The sequence below is a fragment of the Anastrepha obliqua genome, chromosome 5, assembly GCF_027943255.1.
Source record: "Anastrepha obliqua isolate idAnaObli1 chromosome 5, idAnaObli1_1.0, whole genome shotgun sequence".
Taxonomy (NCBI): Eukaryota; Metazoa; Arthropoda; class Insecta; order Diptera; family Tephritidae; genus Anastrepha; species Anastrepha obliqua.
Window position 1 is genome coordinate 98,407,098 of NC_072896.1, and position 22,955 is coordinate 98,430,052.

The following is a 22,955-nucleotide window of genomic DNA, read 5'->3' on the forward strand; positions in this document are numbered from 1 at the left end:
GAAACTTTATATAAAATTAAAAAAAAAAATTGAAAAATTTTCTTTAAAAGTTTCAATTTTTTTAATAATAATTTGAAGAGTTCTGGGTACACAATATTTTAGTACATACAATTTTTGTATAAATAAGTGTTAGTTTGAAGTGGCTCAAAAATCGGTTGATTTTTGACATTTGTTTTTGCTGGTGGACGCGAACATTTTCTCCACATAAAAAAATGTCGAGCGCTCGTTTATGGAAAAAAATGCATAAATAACATCGTTGACAAAACAAATTACCAAAAATAACGCGAACTATGGGCAACTTTAAAATCGAGCAATATTACACTAACATTGAATGAGGCACAAAACTGTTTATTAGTAAAACTTCAGACCAAAATGTTTGAAATTTGGATGAAAATTTTTTCAAATTTTTTTTTAATTTTCTACAAGGTCTGGAACTAAGTTATATGGGTTTTGCGCAGTGTGAACTATATCTACAACAAAAAAAAAATAATAATATTATTAAAAAAAATAATAAAAAAATCCCTAAAAAAGTAAATGATTGGCGCGTACAATTCTGTTAGGTGTTTGGACGAGTTCTTCTTCTATTTATGGCATGCGTCTTGTTGTTGTTCCACAAATGGAGTGACTTATAGTGTTAAGCCGATTCCGAAGGAGATTTTTCATGGCAGAAATAAACTCGGAGGTTTGTCATTGTCGGCCGAAGGCGACCGCAATTAGAATAAACTTTTCCTATCATTTTGCTGTTTCATGCACGGAGTTTCGCACAACCCATACATCCCTAACCGAAGTCACGCGTCCACCCATTCGGTTACGCCGGCCACAATATGTCATGCTGCTATTTTTGTGAACGCAGATGTATGTGCGCATATCCATGTAATAAGCGCGCACATTGGAATATGCAAATTTTAAGTTTTGTATGCATTTGTTTTTTGTTTTTTTTGGAATTTTTTTAATTCTCATTCTTTCGGTTTTCTCATTCTTGTTGCATTTAAATTTTTTGCCTTTCAACATTTTCCGCTCATGATTTTTTATGCGATTGTTTTTAGTTGTTGTTGTGGCACGCCTGTTTTTTTGATGCTGAAGGAAAACGCACAACACAGATTTTCATAAGGATGCAGTCTATTAATACGGATTGTTATTGTGTTGTTCTTGCCATTCACATTCACATCGTATTCGCATTCAAATTTGCATTGTCTGAACGCATTTCAGCGTAGTTATTTTCGAAGAGCCCATCGAAGGGCAGTAGTTGGAGGCCATTACTCGGAAGCGGCTCATTGTGGCTGCAATTATGCACTGCTTGCTTTTGTTCTAAGAAACGAAAAACAATTTACAATTTGTACGTTTTACCGTTATCGTGATAAAATAGTAATCTTTTGTTATAAGTATTCACTTTTTTCTTACTGTTCAATTTTATTATCTCTCATTTAAGAGAACCTGTTCATTGCAGCAAGAACAGCATTAAGTTGAATTGGAGGTATATGAACTGTAAGGATTTTGTTTGCGAATTTTACGAAATCATTATGCCACCATTATGCTTCTGTTTTTTTTTTTCAGTGGAATATCTCTGCCCAACCACTTCAAGTACTCACCTTTTGTGCAAAGCACCTGTCGGCGATTTTGCTCATCTAAGTTGCAGGTGCACTCTATTGGACAGCTGCGACCGGTGCCCGTCAGCACAGGCATAGCTAGCAGGCAGATCACGAACCACTGTAGCAGCATCTGGAACGAAATAGTAGAAGGGTTGGTTGGTTAGACGGTGTCGAATGATTTTTATATAAAAATCAGTGTATAAATGCTAAGCAGTGCATAAAAAATTAGAAGTGAACCATAAATTCTTATTGCGTAATTAAGAGGAAGTAAATTATATAAAATTAAAATGAGTTTAAATTATGCAAAGGGTCGAACATTTCAATAGCACAACAGTAGATTGAATGCACTATTGGAGTTGTTGTGAAGGAATGGTATGCACCGCCCATGAATGGCAACATTGCTTGCATCACAGTGCCACATCTTAGTTTGCTTTCGCGCGTTTTGTCTGTGGGGGTAGCTGCATGTTGAGAAGTAGAAAACCTGCAGTGATTTTGCATAATTTTGCAACTTAAAACAAAGCATTTCACTTCTCTTCGTTCTTTACTAACCAGAGAGTTATTAACCTGATTGAAATATGATGATAATTAATTGCTATTGCGCTGATCACTGGGCGCATAGTGGCCAATGAAATATTCTATCACATAACTAAATCATGCCACATTTTTTCCCCATGCCACTTTTTTTTAATTTTATATAAAAAACCTTATAAATCAAATTTCCAAGCTTTGTAAAGGGTGTTTTTTTCAGAGATTAGGTTTTCAAGTTGGCACTACTTTTTTCGTAGATGGTCTTTTTGACAGCTGTCACTTGATTTATGCTCAGTTTGGTTTGCCATTTCATAATGAATAGACTTACACCTAAACAACGTATGCAAATCGTGCAAATTTATTACGAAAATAATGGTTCGGTTCGCGCGACGCATCCCGATTTTCACAAGAAAATTTTGTTCAGCGATGAAGCTCACTTTTGGTTGAATGGGTATGTCAATAAGCAAAATTGTCGCATTTGGAGTGAACATAATCCACAAGCTATTGCTGAGACGCCGTTACATCCTCAAAAAGTCACTGTTTGGTGTGCTCTATGGGCAGAGGGAATCATTGGTCCATATTTCTTTAAAAATGAAGCCGGCCATAATGTTATAGTCAATGGAGAGCGCTATAGAGCCATGATTAATTACTTTTTCGTACCTGAATTGGACGATGTTGATGTGGACGACCTTTGGTTCCAACAAGACGGCGCTACATGCCATACAGCCAACGCAACAATCGATTTATTGAAGGAAACTTTGGGTGAGCGCATTATCTCGCGCCGTGGACCTGTGGCGTGGCCTCCAAGATCGTGCGATATAACACCGCTGGACTATTTCTTGTGGGGCTATGTGAAGTCGCTTGTCTACGCAGATAAGCCCGAGACGATTGACGTCTTGGAAGAGAATATTCGGCGCGTTATTGCTGACATACGGCCCCAATTGCTGCAAAAAGTGGTCGAAAATTGGGCCTCTCGGCTGGAATTTATTCGAGCCAGCCGCGGCGGCCACTTGCCCGAAATCATTTTGAAAACATAATGGCAAACCCTTATCTTTATAATAAAGCTAAATCCTTGGCCATAACATTAAATTATATACGTTTTATTTCATCTTGAAAACCTAACCTCTAAAAAAACACCCTTTATAAAATTTTAACAAATTTCAAAAAAATTGTCTTCTTTCTGAAAATTTTTTTCCATATACATAAAAACCATTTTCCAGAGCCTTTATATGAAAGGAAATGTATGCAAAAAAAATTATAAAAATTTAACGCGATTTTTAAGCGAATGAACTATAAAACTGCGCACTCAGAAATTTTTCTGCCTAAGAAAATGACAATTTTTATGAACACTTTTTGAAGTTTGTGCAATTTTTGAGAATTTTGAACAAAAGTTTGAACCTTTACATAGAGGGTGGTTAAATTTCAAGGGCCGATGTTGAATGTGAACCACTCCTAAACGTCAACGACACCGTTTTTTTTTTTTCTTTTTTGTTTGGTGGTGAGGTTGGGTTAAAAAAAAAATAAAAAAAACGGTGTCGTTGACTTTTAAGTGTGGTTGGTTAGGTTGGACTTCTTTCTTTGGGGTTAATTGAAAAAACGGTGTACGTCGATAAGCCAGCAACAATTCAAGAGCTAAAGGATGAGATAGTTCGGCACATTAACGGCATAGAACCACAATTATGCCTCAGCGTCATCGAAAATTTTCACCATCAGTGGAGGTGTGCCGCCGAGGCCGCGGCGGCTTTTTGGCCGATATTTTGTTTCATACGTAATTAAGCCATACCAACATTATCATAATAAAGAGAAATGACAATAATTTCCAAAAAAAAATTGTATTTTATTCAAAATCAACACCGGCCATTGAAACTTAACCACCCTTTATAACGTTTTCGTATAAAATAAAAAAAATAATTTTTGGAACATTGTAAACAGACGATGTGATGAAATAAAGTCATAAGTAGAATATTTCCAAATAAATTGACGCCAGTCAACCAACTGGTTCCATGCGAATGCGTCAACATCCTCGAATATGCACTTGAATATCGCATCACCTTTCATCACAATCGCTACCGCTCTTCACCCAATCGAAATGTGTGAAAGTGCTTATAAATTTGAACTTTTCAAGCATACTTTTCACATGAACTCCTTTAAAAATGCGCTTGTGGCGCGCATTTCGCTAGCAAATTTATTTTCCCAATGCCAAACATCTAAATAAATAGAAGAACAGTCACAGAAATACAAATGTGTCGAACTCAAATTGATTTGCATTGCAAATTCGGTGCGAAATTATGTCAACACTAAAGAATTTCACTCATGGAACGACTAAATATTTAGTTTTTCTGTGTTGAATACTCGAAAGTTTACTCACATACATACATATGCTCTTACATACATACGGTTTCATACATACGAGTACATACTGCTTAAAATCACATACCACTTGAAAATTAAACTGAACCAGTAATTGTAGGTGATTCTGATTTGAAATTTAAGTCTTCATCCCACATACGCGCGCGGCAAGTACTTAGTTAGTTTAAGGCTGTGCGAAATCGATTCCTATACAGATTTTGGTGCAACTTATCGGGCATGAAACTACAAAATTGCAGCAGAATTGTGTCTACAGGCAGTCATTCCTAGGCAACGAAAACCCGAGATGTGATGGCATCGTAAAATCCTCTATTTTTATTTGTAACGGAAGTTGGACCTAAACCTGTCAGAGTTATTTGCACTATCGCAGTATCAATTTGATATATATTAAATCGAGCTTAAAATGCTCTCCAATAAACCATGCCTAAAAATGTACTCATGTATACAGATGCAACAGACTAAAATAGATTATTATTTTAACCAGTTTTCATTATTTTTCTTTTTCTTTTTCATTTTTTTTTTTTATTTTCACTATTTTTTTATAAAGTTTATATAAATCATTGTCTAACAACATAAATCTAATCCAACTATATAAATCCAAGTCTCAAACTTTATTCAAAATATAGAAAAACTCCACACGCTTCATCCCAATTTCCAGGTTTTCAATCAGAATTTCTAAAAAAAAGTTAAAAAACACGACGTGCATTTGTCATATGAAGAAAATGTGCATCAACGTAAAGGGAAATAATTACAAAATACTAAAGGAACTTTTTACTGTAATAACTTCAAACTTCAAACTTTGTTAGACCAAAATTTAATGAGCTGTAAAATTGCATATGGAGTTGTGTGAAATATTTTGGGAATGTGTTTTAATTTTTTTACATTTTTTTGTTTACAATTTTTTCTTTTATGAAATCCTCAATTTTTAATTTTTTTTTATATATTTTTTTTTTTGTTAGCCATACCTTTACAAAAAAAATTGTTTAAAATGTTGACGTGCTATCGTTTTGTAGCGTTTTTGTATATTCGTTGAATATAATAATATAAAGGGTGGTCAGATTGGACATAATTTTTCCAATAAGATCTTTTTGACAAATCACGCGTCACTACTGCCAAAATAAATACATACTTTTTTCAGTATTCATTGACATTTTATCATGGAAAGACGTACGCCTCAACAAACGTATACAAATCGAAAAATGGGATTACGAAAATCAACGCTCTGTAAAAAGTGTTCATCACGTGCTCAGGCCAACTTATGGTGTTCAGCGTTGAGGCCCGTTGTTGGATTAATGGCTACGTCAATAAGAAAAATTCCCATATTTTGGCTCAAGAGCAACCCGAGGCTATTCATTAACAGACACTAAATCCATTTAAAACAACTGTTTGGTGCGGCCTATGGTATGGAGGAATCATCCGCCCATACTTCTTATATTTCTTCAAAGAAGAGGCTAGCTCCAATATAATAGTGAATGGGTAACACTATCGCGCCATCATGAACGTCTTTTTGATGACGGAAATTGAAGCCGGTGATCTCCCCAACATTTGGATCCAACAAGACGGCGCTACTTGTCATGCAGACCATGAAACAATGGATTTACTGCGTCGTGGTTCCGCTGCGCAAATTACCTTTCATCTCCGACCAGTGGATTGGCCACCAAGATCGAGAGATATCATACGTTTGGACTTTTATTTGTGGAGGTATGTAAAGTCTAAATGCTTTCTGGATAAACCAACTTCGATTGAGGTATTGGAAGCCATTATTACTAAAGTTACTCCCGAAATACGAGACCATAGTCCTCCAGTGAGTCATTCAAAATTGGTATTCACGGATGGCTGAATGACGACGAAGTTGCGGCAACATTTGAAAGTGATTATCTTTAAAAAACAAATATCATGCATGGTTCTACACAAAATTAATAAAGATTTCCCGACCAATTTGAATTTTTCATTTCAATTTGAAATCCAATACCTCTAAGTTAATCACCCTTTATATGAAACCGCTACTGAATATATGTAGGTATGTCAACACCAGTGCTAATGGTAGATAAACGCTTCGCTAGAAAGTTTTTGTACTGATTCACTGTACGTACTTGAATACAACTCGAACAGTTATGAGGATCCGATTACGCAACTTGCAGGAATTAGTGGCCACAGCTATATAAAAGATATATATATACAGGGTTGGCCATATTAAACTGACCCATGTGATTATTAAAAAAATATGGAAAAAGAAACATTTTTTTGTGTTTCATTCTGAAAAACATTTAATTTAGTTCAAGGAGATTCGTTTACATCAGTTTTTGAATATGATATAGCGCCAGTGGTCGCCCTTAGCTCGTATAGCGTAATGTGCCCGTTTTTCGGCGTTTTCCATAGTTTTGGCCAGCGTCTCGGCCGATATGGCGGCTATTTCCCGTCGGATATTGGCCTTAAGTGCGCCTAGTGTCTTTGGCTTGTTGACGTAAACCTTAGATTTCAAATTACAGTAAAAAGTTATAGGGTTACTCAATGGGTCAGTTTAATATGGCCAACCCTGTATATATATATAAAGATATATAAAAATATATATCGGAAAAAAATCAGATTGTGGTGATTTTCAATAAAAAATTTTGCCTTAACAATTTTTTACAAACAACTAAAATTTTTTTACAAACATTTTACACAAAATATGATAACATTTTCCAGAAAATTTTGAACACAAATTTCTCAAAATTTTGTTTACATCATATCTTTTTCTAAACAATTAAAAATCAAATTTTACGAAATTGGTAAAATGAGCCGAATATATTTCACTCTAGAAAAATGTATACCAAAATTTTCGAAAATTTTTAACAAAAAATTATAATTTTTAACTAATTTTTTTTAGCAAAATTTTATAATTTTTTCCCAAAAATGTTTAGCAAAAAATTAGAATTTTTTTCCCAATTTTTTTGTTTTGACTTTATGTTTTTCCTAGCAAATTAAGAAACAAGTTTCACAAAAATGAGCGGATAATATTTCGCTCTAAAAAACTGCATACTAAAATTTTCGACATTGAATAAATTTCAAAACTTTCAAAAATTTGCCCAGATTATTTATTTTTATACCGAAATAAACCAACTTTTAGAAAGCTTAACGACAATGACCAAAATGCTTGAATCGCTTGACATGATATCGGCGCATGGTTGATAGCTCCGAAAATTAAAAATTGTATTGACTTTTTAGCTTTACTTATCTCCATCACGGCGTATGCAGCCACCCTCGCACTTACTGTGCTTATCATACAGGGAGATTCACTAATTTAGAACTGGATTCGGTGGAAGATATTTTCGATGCGTTCTACGAGGTTAGCTTGAAAGAAGGGCCTTTACTTTTCTCGAAAAATATAATAATGATTTTCTATTTTGTGCCCTTTAAAGTAATTTTCCAATTCGATATAATATTTACACTCATACGAAATGCTTTTGGACTCTCATTTTAGAGCAACGTTTTTTCATTTGGCACCCTTTGCCTGAATAGGAGGTAAAGGAAGAAATAAATAATAGTTATAGAGCAGTGTTACAAACTCTAGGCTGTCCTAGGTTTGATTTACCGAAATCCAAACCTTCATTCGTAGATGACGGAGTCGGCCATCCTTACGTAAAAATGGTAAAATAAAATAATCAAATAAATGGTAATTTGCTCAAGTATGAAGGTGGGAAGCTGGTGAAGTATAGACATCAATTTGTGTGCCTATAAATTGCAACTTAATTATGCTCTGTTGATTCTACAAGCAGTGCAGTTCTACAACTTGCGTCAACTAATGAGGAGTCAGTCTACTCAATTTTGCCCATGAGGCTCGTCTGTTCCCATCAACAGCTGCAATGAAATTACTCTACTTAGCTCATAGGGTTCTGCCTGTTTCTATCGATGATCAACGAATTTATTGGATGTTGTTGTTGTAAGTAGCCTTCGACATGAAAACTTGAATAAGGATAATATAATTGCAGTACAAAAATTCTTGATAAATAGCCACGATACACATCTTCTCAACTTGTTGACTTTAAGACCGCTTTCGGCAGCCTAAAAGAGAACTCTCCCCATAAAAAAATATAAAAAATACTTGGCGCGTGCACTCCTGTTAAGTTGATGCTGTTCTACAAATGGCGGCACCTACAGTTTTAAGCCGACTTCGAAAGGCGAATCGTTTTTATGAGAAGCATTTTCATGGTAGATATACCCTCGGAGGCTTGCCATTGCCTGGCGAGGTACGACAAAAATGTTTCTAAAAATTGTGAATTAACCTCATAACTCTCTAAATTTGCTATCCACCTAAAACGAGGAAGGCTTTTAAAAATATTTGAGACGCTAAGACACCAACCAGCAGCACGTACAAAACTGTGATCCCTTCAGGATGAGCTTCTTACAAATAAATTTTTCAGTAAATTTTTGATGAGTAAATTCGAGTTTCTAAAACTCATCGCTCAGGTATCATCTTAGCGTCAAAGAGCGTGCAGTTTCTGTCCTATGCTGGGGACATTAAAAACAACGGCCTTAACAACCGTCAGAATATTTTCTTACCTATTTACTTCTTTAGACTTTTACTCGGAGAAGTTAGATGCAGGAATGCGCAAAATTTCAAATTTTAAGTTAATATGTTGACTTGATTAACCTTTGGATGTTCTTATGTTACACCAAAATCCTGAATAACAATTTTTTTATCAGAAACTAAACCTTTCAATTTTACACATTTATTTTTCGGACACAAAGGGGATGCTATAAAACGGCTAAAGTTGTTGGTGCAAGGGGAAAAAATTAGGTAGCTCATTAAAAGGCACATCCATGTGTTGCCACTCACGTTGTCGTGTAATTTTGAAGTAGAAAATAGTTCCCTTTTCTACCCATACTACAAACGCCAACAGCGGCAGTCTTTAAATTAAAGCGGACATCTCACTTAAATTACAATCAAAAGTTAAATACTTTGGAGTGGGTGAGCAGCTGAAGATTGAATTTCGTCTTCTTATAATGTAAAAAAAACACTTTATAAGTCTCTCATTCGCCAATTTTGGTGCAATTTAGACCGCCAAGCCAATACTTTCCAACTCAAGCCGTTTGTGAGATTTGAGTCAGGAATCTAAAACAAGGTATCGGATCTCTGCGGGGGCAGCCACCTAAGGTCTCAGGAAATTTTAATAAATCCTTAGTATACTAACAATTTTTGTAAAAGGAAGCTGCAATTTCAATTATCTTCTATATACTTGCACAAAAATAACAAAAACAATACCAGTTTTAAATATGCATTTACGTCACATACATTCTCGCTTAGACACATTGCAGAGGAATGTTGGCAGCTGCCAGAATAAAGCACAAATTAAGTCGTTAAGCATTGAAAACTTTATCAACAGTCTAGCTGTGAAATTTCGCAATGACAACTAATAGCCAACAGCTAAAAGCTAACGACAAACACCTACCAACAAACAGTCAAAACAGCTAACAACTAAAAGCCAACAATCAGCTGTCAAGTGCCACCAACAACACCAAACTAAACAACAAATCAGCTAAGTCAATCGGCTTGTAAACTCAAGTTGACTTAGAGTATAAATGCATACATGAATATACATATATAAAGGGGTTTCCAATAGGGGCGTAACGATGTAGAGACAATCTTGGCGGCCATGTTATTTTGATAGCCTCTGCTGAATGTGTGCAACACATATAAATGATAAAAATTTAAAGAAAATAATTTTAGGAAATGTTTATATCTCACGGAAGTGAGGTAAATTTGGCTCTAAGGCTAATACAGTTTGACTCAAATAAGCTTTTTCTGCAAGCTTTTCTGAAATCACAGGCCTATGAAAATATGTATAATAAATCCCAACCGATTTCACAATCAACATAACAACAGGTAGCAAAAGCCTCCAAGGTCAAACTGGCATGAAACTGTAGAGCTACACCTTATTGGGCTCATTGTATAATCATCTCGTGCACCTCCAGAAAGGCAAACTGAGAATGCTTAATGGCATCCTTATACACAGACTCCAGTCAATTCTGTGACTTATCTGCGGAAACAGCATCAACTTCCTTCTTGAACGCATTGCATTGCCCTTGCAAGAAGACGTGAAAAATACAGCCAACTCCAAAAGAAACTGTCCACCACGTATTGGCAAGTTTTGTTTTCTTTATTTATTGTCTATTTAATTTCAATTTTACTTCATTCTTCACAGTTCAATCCGAAATAAAAATCATATAAGTCAATGTTTCAAACTTTGTTCAACATTTGTTAGAACTCGGCAAATTTTCATAAAATTTCAAAATTTTTGCTCAGAATTAAGATGAACTTGTTCGAATTGGAACAACTCTTGATATCCAATTCGATAAAATGTTGATACCCATGCCTATATCCACTTGTTAATTACAAATAAATAGGTAAACCATCACCGTGGTAAATACAATTTGGCAGTGAGGATTTGCCATGCGAACTAAGTAAACAGACATGGATGAAATGGAACAGAGGTCGCTCAAAAAGCCTGTTGAGATTTAAAGAGAAGTTACAATAAATATGATAGGTGTATTAACTGGTCATTGTTTAATAGGTAACCGTGTCAGAAGGTTAAGACTCCCTTACGACGATTTTTGTAGAAGCTGTCTTAACACAGAAGAAGAGGAAATAATCAGACACCTCCTATGTGAGTTTGAGGCTTAGCCAGAAGGAGGCTTCGTACTCTTGGTACTGCGTTCTTGACAGATGTAGCGCATCTAAAACTCGTTTATAAAAGCTACGTAATGACTTAAAAACTAACCCATAGTGTAAGGGTAAGTTCCAATGGTATCACTATATATTTACGATGGGTCTAAGTGCGTCATTGCGACAGCGACCCTACCGACCTACCTACCTACTCAGAATTTTTGAAAAGAACTCAAGTATGCAATTTCATAGCTCATAAAATTTAAGTGCAAGTAAAATTTAGGTAAAGTTCTGAGTAGGTCAAAAATCACACTGATTTTTGAGAATTTTTTTCGATAACGGTCTTGTGCAAAGTTCTGAGTTGGTGAAAAATCACACTGATTTTTGAGAATTTTTTTCGATAACGGTCTTGTGCATTTTCTCCAGTTAACGCCTACTCCACATTTTTTTATATGGAAGAAAATATCTAACATCGTCAGCAGAAAAAAATGTCCAGAATCAATAGGATTTGCATTTTACTACACCAAAACTAAATGACCTATAAAACTGCATACTCGAAATTTTTCTAAAAATTCTCAATAAAATGTTTGAAATTTTTATGAAAAATACTAAGTCTGCACCATTCCTTCATACAGTTTTTGATGTAGAATGAAATATATTTGTATAAAAACTAATTGAAAATACAAAATAAATAAACAAATAGTCTAAATTTATCAATATGTGGTGTACACATCCTTTTGACGTTGACAGTATGTCAGTATGCTACTACCGGAAGAGACACACCGCCAACGCTTTTTGATAGGACTGGGTCTGGGGTATTGTGAAGAGTAAAGGGCACAAAAGGTCTTCGAAAGAAGAAAGTGCAAGCCATCATTCATCCATTTACTCATGCACTTCCAAGCAGTATAGATATTCGAAATAGAGCCACACAAATACGAGCCGCCATGCGAAGCCGAGTCGAACATGTGAATGATTCCATAACCCATAAATAACAGCCTTTTGAATACAGAAAATAAGTTGACCACTATCTCACACACAGCTTGTTTTATTTCATTTACACATCGCTATGCCCTTATAGGAAAACCCTAAACTAGTAATTGCTTTTGCATAAAGGCGTTTTACCCTAGCGACAAAAAAGAGTGGGCGAAGCACCGGCAACAATATACCCTATATCAGTTAGAAAGAGGTTAAAAAAAAATTAAGCAAGAAATTTTGTTGAAATGTTGACGATATCAACTTTCAACAACGAGCGGCACTTAAGCAGCATCGACTTAGACACCGATGAAGTCAAAGGCAAAAGTAGAAGCAAAAGCAAAGCGAACAGTATAGCAAAGATAAAGATTATAAGGGGGGGCGGCTTTTAGTATGTCAGCTAAGTGGCTGTTTGTTGTTGCATGTAAGTGTGCGGGCGAGTATACTGTTAAAGTATCAATGTGTGTGGGCGCGTATGGGCGAATAAATGGTAACGACGAAATTGAGCAGTTTAGCATAAAATGCCGGCTGAGAGGTAGCAAATTGTATGCGGCATTTGGCAAAGCATTGAATGGTTAGTTGTGAACGGTGAATGGCGATAGCAAAGCTAAGTAATGTTGTTTTTTTTTGTTTCTTTTTAATATATGCAAAAATAAAAATAAAAGTTAACAGCAGATGATGAGTTGGCTGCTGAAGGAGCGGAAGTAAGGCATTGAGCTTGAAATAGGATCTGTTTGTCAATTACACGTGCCATTGCCACAGTTGATGCGCTCATGTCACTCAAAGGATAGGCTTCAATCATCAACGAAAATACAAATAGGTCTCCGTCTGTGTGTGTGTGTGTGATTGTGACTGTATGTCTGAAAGCTTGCTGGATGTAATCGAATACGGTAAATCAAAGTAAGCTGCCTGCTGTGTTTTAAGTGAACTTCACAGAAGACACCGCAAGAAGGTGCACCGCAATCCCATGTGCAACAAAACAGCACAATTAATTGCAACCAATATTTATAGTCACGTATGTGCTACATAGGAATGGCGGGTTTAATGCCGTGGAAATCACAGCGCAGCTGTCATAAGATGTGTTAACTGACACTTTTTGCTGGGGAGTTCTAAGGGTTATTGCCTTTTTGTAGTATTTAGACATCAACAATGTCACTCTTTTCCGGAAGCCGGCTCAAATTTGCTCAGTTACAAGTATTGAAAGCATATGGTACTTTTAGATAAACCATAAGCATGACTTGTGTGCTCAACAGTCCTGATTATTATTACTTTCTATTGTCAGTATATTTATTCACTAACTGCACTTAAGTTTGGAGAAAGTAGTCATAATCAATTAACTGTTTTGTAGATATTTGGTGGTAAACTGAGGTATAGATCTCTCAGCGTTATAACTAATGTAATTCCTCAAGGTTCCTCCGCTGTTATGTCTAATGTAATTAATTGAGAAGGTTAATAGGACAATTTTTTATAACCTATGGAGACAAGAAGACATACATTAAGCGGCAGTGCTTGGCATACTTAAAGCTAAGACATGCATCCAGGACTGGTGCCAAGCTGTACTGAAAGCTCTCGAGTAAGGTAAAGGTCTTTCAAAAGTGACGCATAGATTTCAGCCGTGAATATTTCCTAGACGGTATCATTTTTTGTGTCATCATTGAAATTTGTTAAGCAGGCAGATGTACAATTTTATACGATAGAATAGCCTGTTAATATTATAGAAACTCAGAATGATCGATCTTTAAGAACGAAACTGAGAATGGTCGATCTTCAAGAACAAAACATCGCAAAATTCGTGATGTTTTTGGTACAAATAATTGTCTGAATGAGTTGACAATTCAAAGACTGGTGCAAAAATGGTTCTGTTGAGGAGAGAACAAGGACTAGGCGACCAACAACTGGACATTTTGTTGCTGATATAGTGCAAATTTTCAACATCTGAACAACCTTCAACATCGATGTCTCGCAGTTCTCAACAATTAGGTATTTATGAGTCGACTATTTTTCGCATTTTACCTGCAGATATTTAAATGATGTTATTTCTCACAAATCATTTTGAGAGCCATATTTTGAATAGAAATAGTGGCACTTGAATAAATCTAAATTTTCACATTTTTAAAACAACAATTCTAAAAAAATGCCTTTGCGGTTTCAATAATACACAACATCAATGCGCTCAGATGCTAGGCGGGCGACTCCCCGATTTTCTTGGTTTTGATCAACGTCGTGGAGTAACAGAATAGATTCGTTGGAATTTTCCTGATACATTTAATACTGTATTAAGTTCATTAGCATTACAAATATTTTTGATCGTAGTAGAATTTAAAAAATTACCGAATTTTCTCAGCTCTTACCTCCAGTTCGGTGTGTTGTAACACACAACTGGTGTCATTATACACTTAACAGTAAGATAATACATTTTTGATATTTGTTAGGCAGACAGATGGACGAGCGAGAATGGAGAGTAAAATTTCAAGGCCATGCAACGTTTTGGGCATTTTCGTTCCGCGAGAGAGAAAAAAAGCTATAGCATAAAGGAAAGAAGAGAGAGAGAGAGCTATACCTTATATATATCTCAGATATACAATACTTTAGACTATGTTTCCTGAGTTTTTCCTTGTGGTTGCTAATTTCTAGTGAGAAATAACACTGCCTACTTTTTGGCGCTGGTTTGTTGGTGCAAACTTGTAGGAAATATATTTTTGGTGCCTACTTTTTGGCATTATATTTCCTTGGTGCCTCCTGTGTGGGGCGTTTTTTCGTCCCAATTTTTTTGGCGTTTTTTTTTTGTGCCTCCTTTTTGGCGCTTATTTCCGAAAATTTTTTGTAAATTTTGTCTATTTGTATTCTCTGCAAATGTTGTGAATTTATTTTAATATATATTCTTTCTCCCTATCTCTCTCTCATTCTCTCTCAGGTTTCTCCCTCTTTCTTTGTCTGCTTTGAAAATTTCACTTCTGTTATGTGTACTACGCTACACGCACGTGTTTTTTGTAATCATACTGTGGCATATAAAATCATAGCGTATAATATACAAGGTGAAGTCCAAAATGAACAAGACTGGCGTCATAAAAATGTTTTTGAATGTACCATCTTTTCAATGAGTTAGTGCGTTGGAAGTTACATCCCTAGTTTATGGCAATGATTGTCTATCTCGTGCCAGAGTTCATGAGAGGTTTCAGAGATGGTTGTGCTGACATAAATGTTTACGATTGTTTGTACGATTCCAAAGAGTTCGTGCCCACGGGCCAAACCATCAATGCAATTTTCTATCTGGGTGTTTTGAAGCGTTTGTTGCATCGCATTCGTCGAATTCGCCCTGAATACCACGATGGAGGAAGCTGGCGCTTATTGCATGATAATGCACCATCTCATCGATCCACTCTAGTGACTGATTTTTTGACTAGAAATCGCATTTTAACCATCAATCACTCACCGTATTCACCTGATTTCGCTCTCTGTGACTTCCACTTATTCGGAAAATTGCATTTGGCGATAAAAGGAAAACGTTTTGTGTCTGTAGGGACCGTCTAAAAGACTGGACATTCCGAAAAGATTTTAGATTGCGCAAAACAGTGTATCGTGGTCAGAGGGGCCTACTGTAAATAAAATAAACTCGAAGTTGTCAGAACAAAACTCCTATCGTTTCTATTTTAGCTCAGCCTTATTTATTTTGGATTTCACCTTGTAGTTTGAGAAAAAGTCATCCGTTATTTTTGCGTAAAAATTTTGCGCAAATGGTTTAAAACTGCTCTTTAGCTTCTCCTTCGATTATTTCTGTGATTCTACAAATATTATCGACATTTTCTTTAACATCACAACATTTTCTTAAAGATTGAATGGAATCAACGAAACCAAAATTGCACGTACACAATTCCCAATTTCAGCGGTCTGGTTTGCATTAGCGCCTTTATCAAAGAAAAACTGTAATATGTACCGAATTTTCTCTTTGTTGACTTCCATTGCTAACAACCTGGAACTCACAACTGAATGGAACAGCAAAATAATTTGTTTAGTGTGAAATGTCACCTTGGTAACGAGCATAAGCTTTAAATTGGATGTTCGATAATTTACGAGACTTTGATCATCACTTCAGCCATCTACTGAGAAAATAATGAATTTCGTTGTCCCCAAACAATAACACCCGATACTATGCAAACATTGCAAAATATGGCCCATTAAAAACATCTCAAAACAAGCCCACACACCTTTTTATTTGACCTATTATAATATATATTAAGCATCAAAAACCTCCATCCTTTTGGAGTAGGAATACAGCTATACGGCTCTCTCCCAATATTTTATAGAAGCTTGACCTAAGCGTCAATTGAGTGCTCATAATTTAATTATTATTAACTTATACTTATATACCCTCTTCTATATAAATATTTCGAAACCCGAATGCCATTCAGCTCAATTTCGTGTGGCCTGCTCCAATTATTTGCTTGAAGACACTTTGCTTTGTACTGCATTAACCCTTTTGTGGTATAGACATGCAAGCCTCCTTAAGCTGGCGGCTACTGTCGTAGAGGAGTACGAGTATATTCCATACATAAATAGGAGTGTATGCCCTTGGGATAGAAATGCAATACATTTTCTTTTGAGATTCCCATATGTGATACTTTGGCACATGCTTTGTGTGTAAATAATCAACGAAAAGAGGAGACAGTGAACATTTTCTGCAATGATAAATCAAATAAATGCACCCAAATGCCGATAGCTGCATGCGATACATATCTGATAGTAGCCCTGCAAGAACATTTAGGCATATAAACGTCCAATTGCAAATTGGAAAGGAGGCTACAAAGCAAATAATGACACCCAAATAAGGCCTAAAAGCAGCTAAAATATTTCGATATGAGAATGTGAAAATGCATATGTAAAACTATGTATGTACACACACACACATAGCCATTGCTTTTCAAAGAAGAAGAGATATAGGGAAAACATTTAATCATCGTTTGCTACTCAATGCATTAACTGAAATGGATGTTTTGGATGCACTGCTGAATTGAGTTATATGAACGCGCTTTGTCTGATTTAGTGCATGAAGCCCAAAACGGATGTTGTTGCTATGTGTGAGTGCGTAATTTGAGTTGGTAGTGAATGCAAAGCGATTATAATACAGATTGAACTTTACCATCAAAGGCGAGCAAACAAGGGAAACAAATTAATGCAGTTATATACAGTACCCGCTCGTTAATATAGACGCTGGATTTTATAAGCGTCCAATAGAGTGGACAAATAGAGGTCCGAAATATTTTGAGCCCGAACTTCTATTATGTGAATATCATTCCACTTCTTATTGATTTTATTTTCCAGTCCGCTATCGTCTGCTTTTAAGTAGGTTGTAATGTAAATAATGAAAAAGATATAGAAAAGTTATAGTTAATGGGATACAAATCGTGCGACAGATGAAATGTTGGTGTGTTGTAAACGGAGGGAGCAAGTAAAGCCAATAAAACTATGCAAATAAAAAAAAATTAATTTGTAATTTAAAAAAATTTATGTAATCAAAAATTTATAATTTGGAATTAAAAAAAAATATATAAATTAATGAAAAATTTTAAATTTGTAATTAAAAAAGTTTTTCTTGTCATAAATTAATGCGATTCTCAGTCATTTGAAACTTCCACTTCGTTGTCCTAAAATTTAATGAGCTATTAAACTGCATTTTGAGGAAATTTGAAAAAGTTGAAAATTCATTGTTCTTCTCATTGTTTCTTCTAAAAGTTCTGACTAAAAAGTGTGAAATTTTTGAGGAAATTTGTGGAATTTGAAAAAAAAGTTTGACCCTGTAGTTATATAGTTGTTTTAGCAACATGAACTATATTTTCATAAAAAGAAATTACTAAAATTAAATGAAAGCAAATAAATTGTCTAAACTTGTCAATAAGTCAATAAGCTGTAGTTATTTAAGGCAGTGCATATTTAATTTTTTCCTGTATATATCAGCAGTTCGCTTATGTGAGCTGAGTCTATCTGAGTTAGTTCACTTAAAAGAGAGAATACTACATATATAAAATTAATTTTCAGCATTAAATCACTAGTTGAAGACTCCTTTGTGCTTATAGGTTAGAATTAATTACCTTGGCAGTGACTTGAAGCTACTTATAGATCATTTGGTTCGTATCACTGTAAAACAGCCGAAAAACGGCATGCAATTTTTCAAAAGGCAAAATAAGATTCCGATGTCCCAATATAACACCCGCAAATAGATTCTTATATAGGATGCTTTCCATTTCAATTCAACCGGGCTATTCGGGTCATGTTCTTCGATTTCGATGTAACTCAAATATGTTGCTCTCTGGTCAAAATAATGAGACACGTATTTTTTTGTTCGCCCGAAAAAATTTTTTTTCAAGCTTTATCGGCAATTTTGTTTTTCGGCTCAAAATCGATTTTTTTTTAATAATATAAGAAAATTTTTTTTTAAATGCTCATAACTTAGTCAAAAATGAACCGATTTTAATAATTTTGGGTTCAAAATGATCGTCATTACTTATACGAGCGGTTTCATGTAGAAACAATAGCACTAAAGAAGTTGAAAATGTTTTATTTTGCAAAAAACAAAAAGGGCGAAACAGGTTTTTTACTCAAAAATTCATTACTCAAAAACAACGCATTTTAGCTACTAGGCATTCAGCTCAATTAAAGTTTGAGATGTCCTTTTGATTTGGAAAAAGTGGAAAAAAAAACAAAAATACACTTTTTGAAATATTGAATTTCGAAAAAATTTAAATTTTTTTTCTTTTTTGCTAAATAAAAAATTTTCAACTACTTTTTTGCAATTGTTTCTACATGAAGTCGCTCGTGTAAGTAATTACGATAATTTTGAATCCAGAATTATTGAAATCGGTTCATTTTTGACTAAGTTATGGGCATTTAAAAAAAATTTTTTCTTATATAATTAAAAAAAATCGAGTTTGAGCCGAAAAACAAAATTGCCGATAACTCTTGAAAAAAATTTTTTTCGGGCGAACAAAAAAATACGTGTCTCATTATTTTGACCAGAGAGCAACATATTTGAGTTACATCGAAATCGAAGAACATGACCCGAATAGCCCGGTTGAATTGAAATGGAAAGCATCATAGAAGAAATAAGAAGTTTCACTCTTTTTCACCCTTAAAAGGCCCAAGTAGGTTAGTAGAAACTGAGACTACTTTCCATATATATATAAGTACAGCACAGGATTTCAGAAAAACTTCGTTTTATCAACTCCACAGCCGACTCCTGAACAGCGTAGTGATTTCTGAAGGAGTTTCATCATTATGAGTTTAAAGATTTACAAATCATTTAGAATATCAACACTTATCAAAATTTTCAACACTGCTTTCAGTTCTTCTTTTGAGATGCCATCTATCTACTGAAATTTAGAAACTCTCAATTACTCAAATCGCGTAAGAGATAAAAGTAAGAGGTGATCTAAGGTATATGGTATCTTGCTCCTTGCTCAGTTTACTTCCTGCATATGTTTTCGTTGGTGAGCTCCATATTGCAAGCATGCGGACCGGCAAAATGTGACCGCTTAGCAAGCCGGTGAAACTTTTATCTTCCACGAGCAAACGAAGGTAAAGAGAGTGTAATATTTATTTATTTATTTAAGTCTATGAATTACAATCCTTACAGACTATGATACAAACGTTGCTTAGATTACGCTACAAATATATTATATGTATTTAAAAACTATACTAGCTACTAACTAACTATAATATAGAATTCAAAAGATTTAAAAGTGCTGTTCTTGAAAGCGAGAAATCAAGAAGAACATCATTATGAACGGCATTTAATTCCCGTAAAGCACGAGTAATGGGAGCATTGCTGGCATACGTAGTTTTAAAGTTTCCCCCATAGTAAGGGTAGAAGTTCCTAAGAGATCGCTGGGGAACATTAAATCGAATCCTTTCCAACAAGTAGGGACAATCAATTACTCCAGTAATAATATTATGAGTAAAAGACAGACACAGTATAGTCCTACGAATCTCTAAGGACTTGAGACTTATAAGCATGAGACGAGCAGAATATGATGGCATGGGATCAATAAAATTCAGGGACCGAAGGGCATATTTGAGAAATATTTTTTGCACACGTTCGATTCTATTAATAGCTTGCTGACTACAAGGTCTCCAAATAAAAGCAGCATATTCTAAGTGAGATCTAACAAAAGATGTATACAGTATATTAACTTAATGGTATAGGGATCAGAGAACTTAGTGGCGTTCCGTCTGACGAAGCCCAACATCGAAAAAGATTTAGAAGTAATATAATTTATATGGTTATTAAAAGAGAATTTGTTATCGAAGATGACGCCAAGGTCCTTAAACTCACTAACACACTGCAGGGCACATGCCGAGATCCTGTACTTAGTGCACAAAATATTAGATGTTTTAGAGTAAGATATTTGGAAGCACTTAGATAAGTTCAGCGAAAGTCGTGAATTCTGGCACCAGAAGTAAAGCCTATTCATATCGGCTTGAAGTTTAGTGGCATCCTCTTGCGTCTTGATCGCTGAGAAGATCTTAAGGTCATCAGCATAAAGCAAAAATTTAGCAAATGTGAAACAACTTTTGATGTCATTAATAAATAACACAAATAAAAGCGGTCCCAAGATACTTCCTTGCGGAACACTTGAGATGGCAGCAAAGGAGGTAGATGAAATACCATCGATTGTTACAACTCAGCGTCTATTGCTCAAATAAGAGTTTATCCATTGCAGAAATGTAGAATTAAAGCCAAGACTAGCTAATTTTGTAACTAAGATTCTATGAGAAACTTTGTCGAAGGCTTTCGAAAAGTCGGTGTAAATACAGTCAACCTGGAAGCCAGCGGAGAAAGAATCAATGCAGTATTCACTAAAAACGGCCAGATTAGATACTGTAGATCTGTTAGCAATAACCCATGCTGATTAGGGCAAATTAAAGATTTAACGGCAAAACTCAGCTTTGCATAGACCGCATGCTCAAAAATTTTGGAAATAGTCGACAGCTTAGAGATAGGTCTATAATTTCTAACGTCATTTTTATTGCCACTCTTAAAGAAGGGCGTAATGAAAGAGAGTTTCCATGCGTCAATAAAACACCCCGACGATAGAGATTTGTTGAAAATAATTTTCAGGGGATAGACGAAGGCCGGACAGTTTTTTATCAAAACTGCTGAAAGTCCATCATCATCAGTTTGAGAGGATGATTTCAATTTAGTTAAAGCATTACTAATATCCTCAGAAGAGAGGCAAAGACCTCCAAAGTTCAGGGCATAATCTAAGTCAGAAGAAAAGTCGGATGGGCGATCAAGTTCGTCGTCAGCAAAATTAGATTTAAAAAATTCAGCAAACAAGTTTGCCGCTTCAGTTGGGGTTCGCGCTTGGCAATTATCGAAAAACATACCAGTGGGAACACTGACACTACTCCTTCTAGATTTTATGTATTTCCAGAAGATTTTGGGATTCGCTTTAATGTTTAACTCTATATTGGTAATATAGCTGTTATAGAGAGATTTATTTAAATCGTTGAAATCCTTTAACGCTTGCTTATACTTAATGAAGTACAAATGATTCTTCGTAGATTTAAACTTCTTGAAATAATTATTTTTAAGATTTTTAAGCTTCTTCAGAGACTTAGAATACCAGGGCAATTTATAGGGCTTTTTCTTTCTGAGCGGAATGTTATCTAAGCAGAGTTTAGACAAAATGGACTTAAACGCAGAAAAACTACTAGATGTGTCAAGTTCAGCAAATAAATTATCCCAATTAATGTCAAGTAATAAGTCATTGAAATTGACAAAATCGCATGAAGAATAATTGAATGATTGCCTGACATCAGATGCAATAGTAGCAAAACTATAAAAGTCGATTTTGACAACTAAGGGTAAATGATGCTTACCTTTTGGAGTTATGGAATTCAAACATTCATTGATCTCGTAGTTTATGTTATCACTTACAAATATGAGGTCTAATATTCTATTCAGAGAATTAACAAAATTATTAATTTGAAATAAATTAAGACTAAGAATATTATCAATAAGATATAATTCATGGTTTGCAGTTACATTATTTGGTATGAGAATGGAGTTAGAGGCACTAGCACACCAATTTATTTTACTCAAGTTGAAATCACCTAGCACACATAAATTATTGTCATTTAACTAATATGCGCACATGACTATCGAAGTTTCCTAGCCAGCTCACCCCTTCTATTGGGATCCAATGTGTCTTTCCATGTGCGAAATAAATTTATATAAAATAAGAAAATTGAATTATTCTACTGTATATTTGGCATTATTTATATAAATATAAGTATATTGTTTTGCCTATCTAAGCCTTTTTAATCCCCTTTGCTTCTTGCAAAATAAAAGTTACCTATTTTTGATAAACCTTTCTTGGTACCTAAAATTTAGCGACGGATAATTGAGATTGTGCACATCTCTGAAGGGTTGGGCCATATCATCGGTTTGTTCAGAGGTCAGACGAACATGTGTATGTAACTGGGTGGGATGTCACTAAATATCTGGCCCACTAATTCGGAATAGCACGTTTGCAGTCGGAGGTAACAGGGTGCGCACCTCAGTGAGTAACTGTTGGCTTGTTGTGTTATAGATGGGCATAACTGGCCTTCTTTCCCCCCCACGCGCATACAAAACCTACCATTGGTTTAACCTGAACCGATTTAAAGATTGTACGGAGCTAAATAAGAATAATTTTAGAATCACTACGAGAACTGAATAGGTAGACCTTACTAACCTGTGAATATACCCGAATTAAACTTGGGGGTTCTGTAGGGAGGAAGATGAGGCCTCTAAAAATGCACTGATGCATAAGCGGCACGAACACCGGGCTAAAGATATTTTCCCAGAGGAGGAA

The 22,955-nt window shown here is 35.1% G+C and overlaps 1 protein-coding gene across 1 annotated transcript in view; it reads right to left on the reverse strand.

The window, feature by feature from the left end:
* Positions 1-1,719, reverse strand: part of LOC129248188 (insulin-like growth factor-binding protein complex acid labile subunit) — a 62,229-nt gene extending 60,510 nt beyond the window's left edge. The window contains exon 1 of the mRNA XM_054887650.1: positions 1,590-1,719. Within this exon, the coding sequence (XP_054743625.1) occupies positions 1,590-1,719 (130 nt within the window). The remainder of the gene's footprint in view (positions 1-1,589) is intronic.
* Between the last annotated feature and the right edge of the window lie 21,236 nt (positions 1,720-22,955).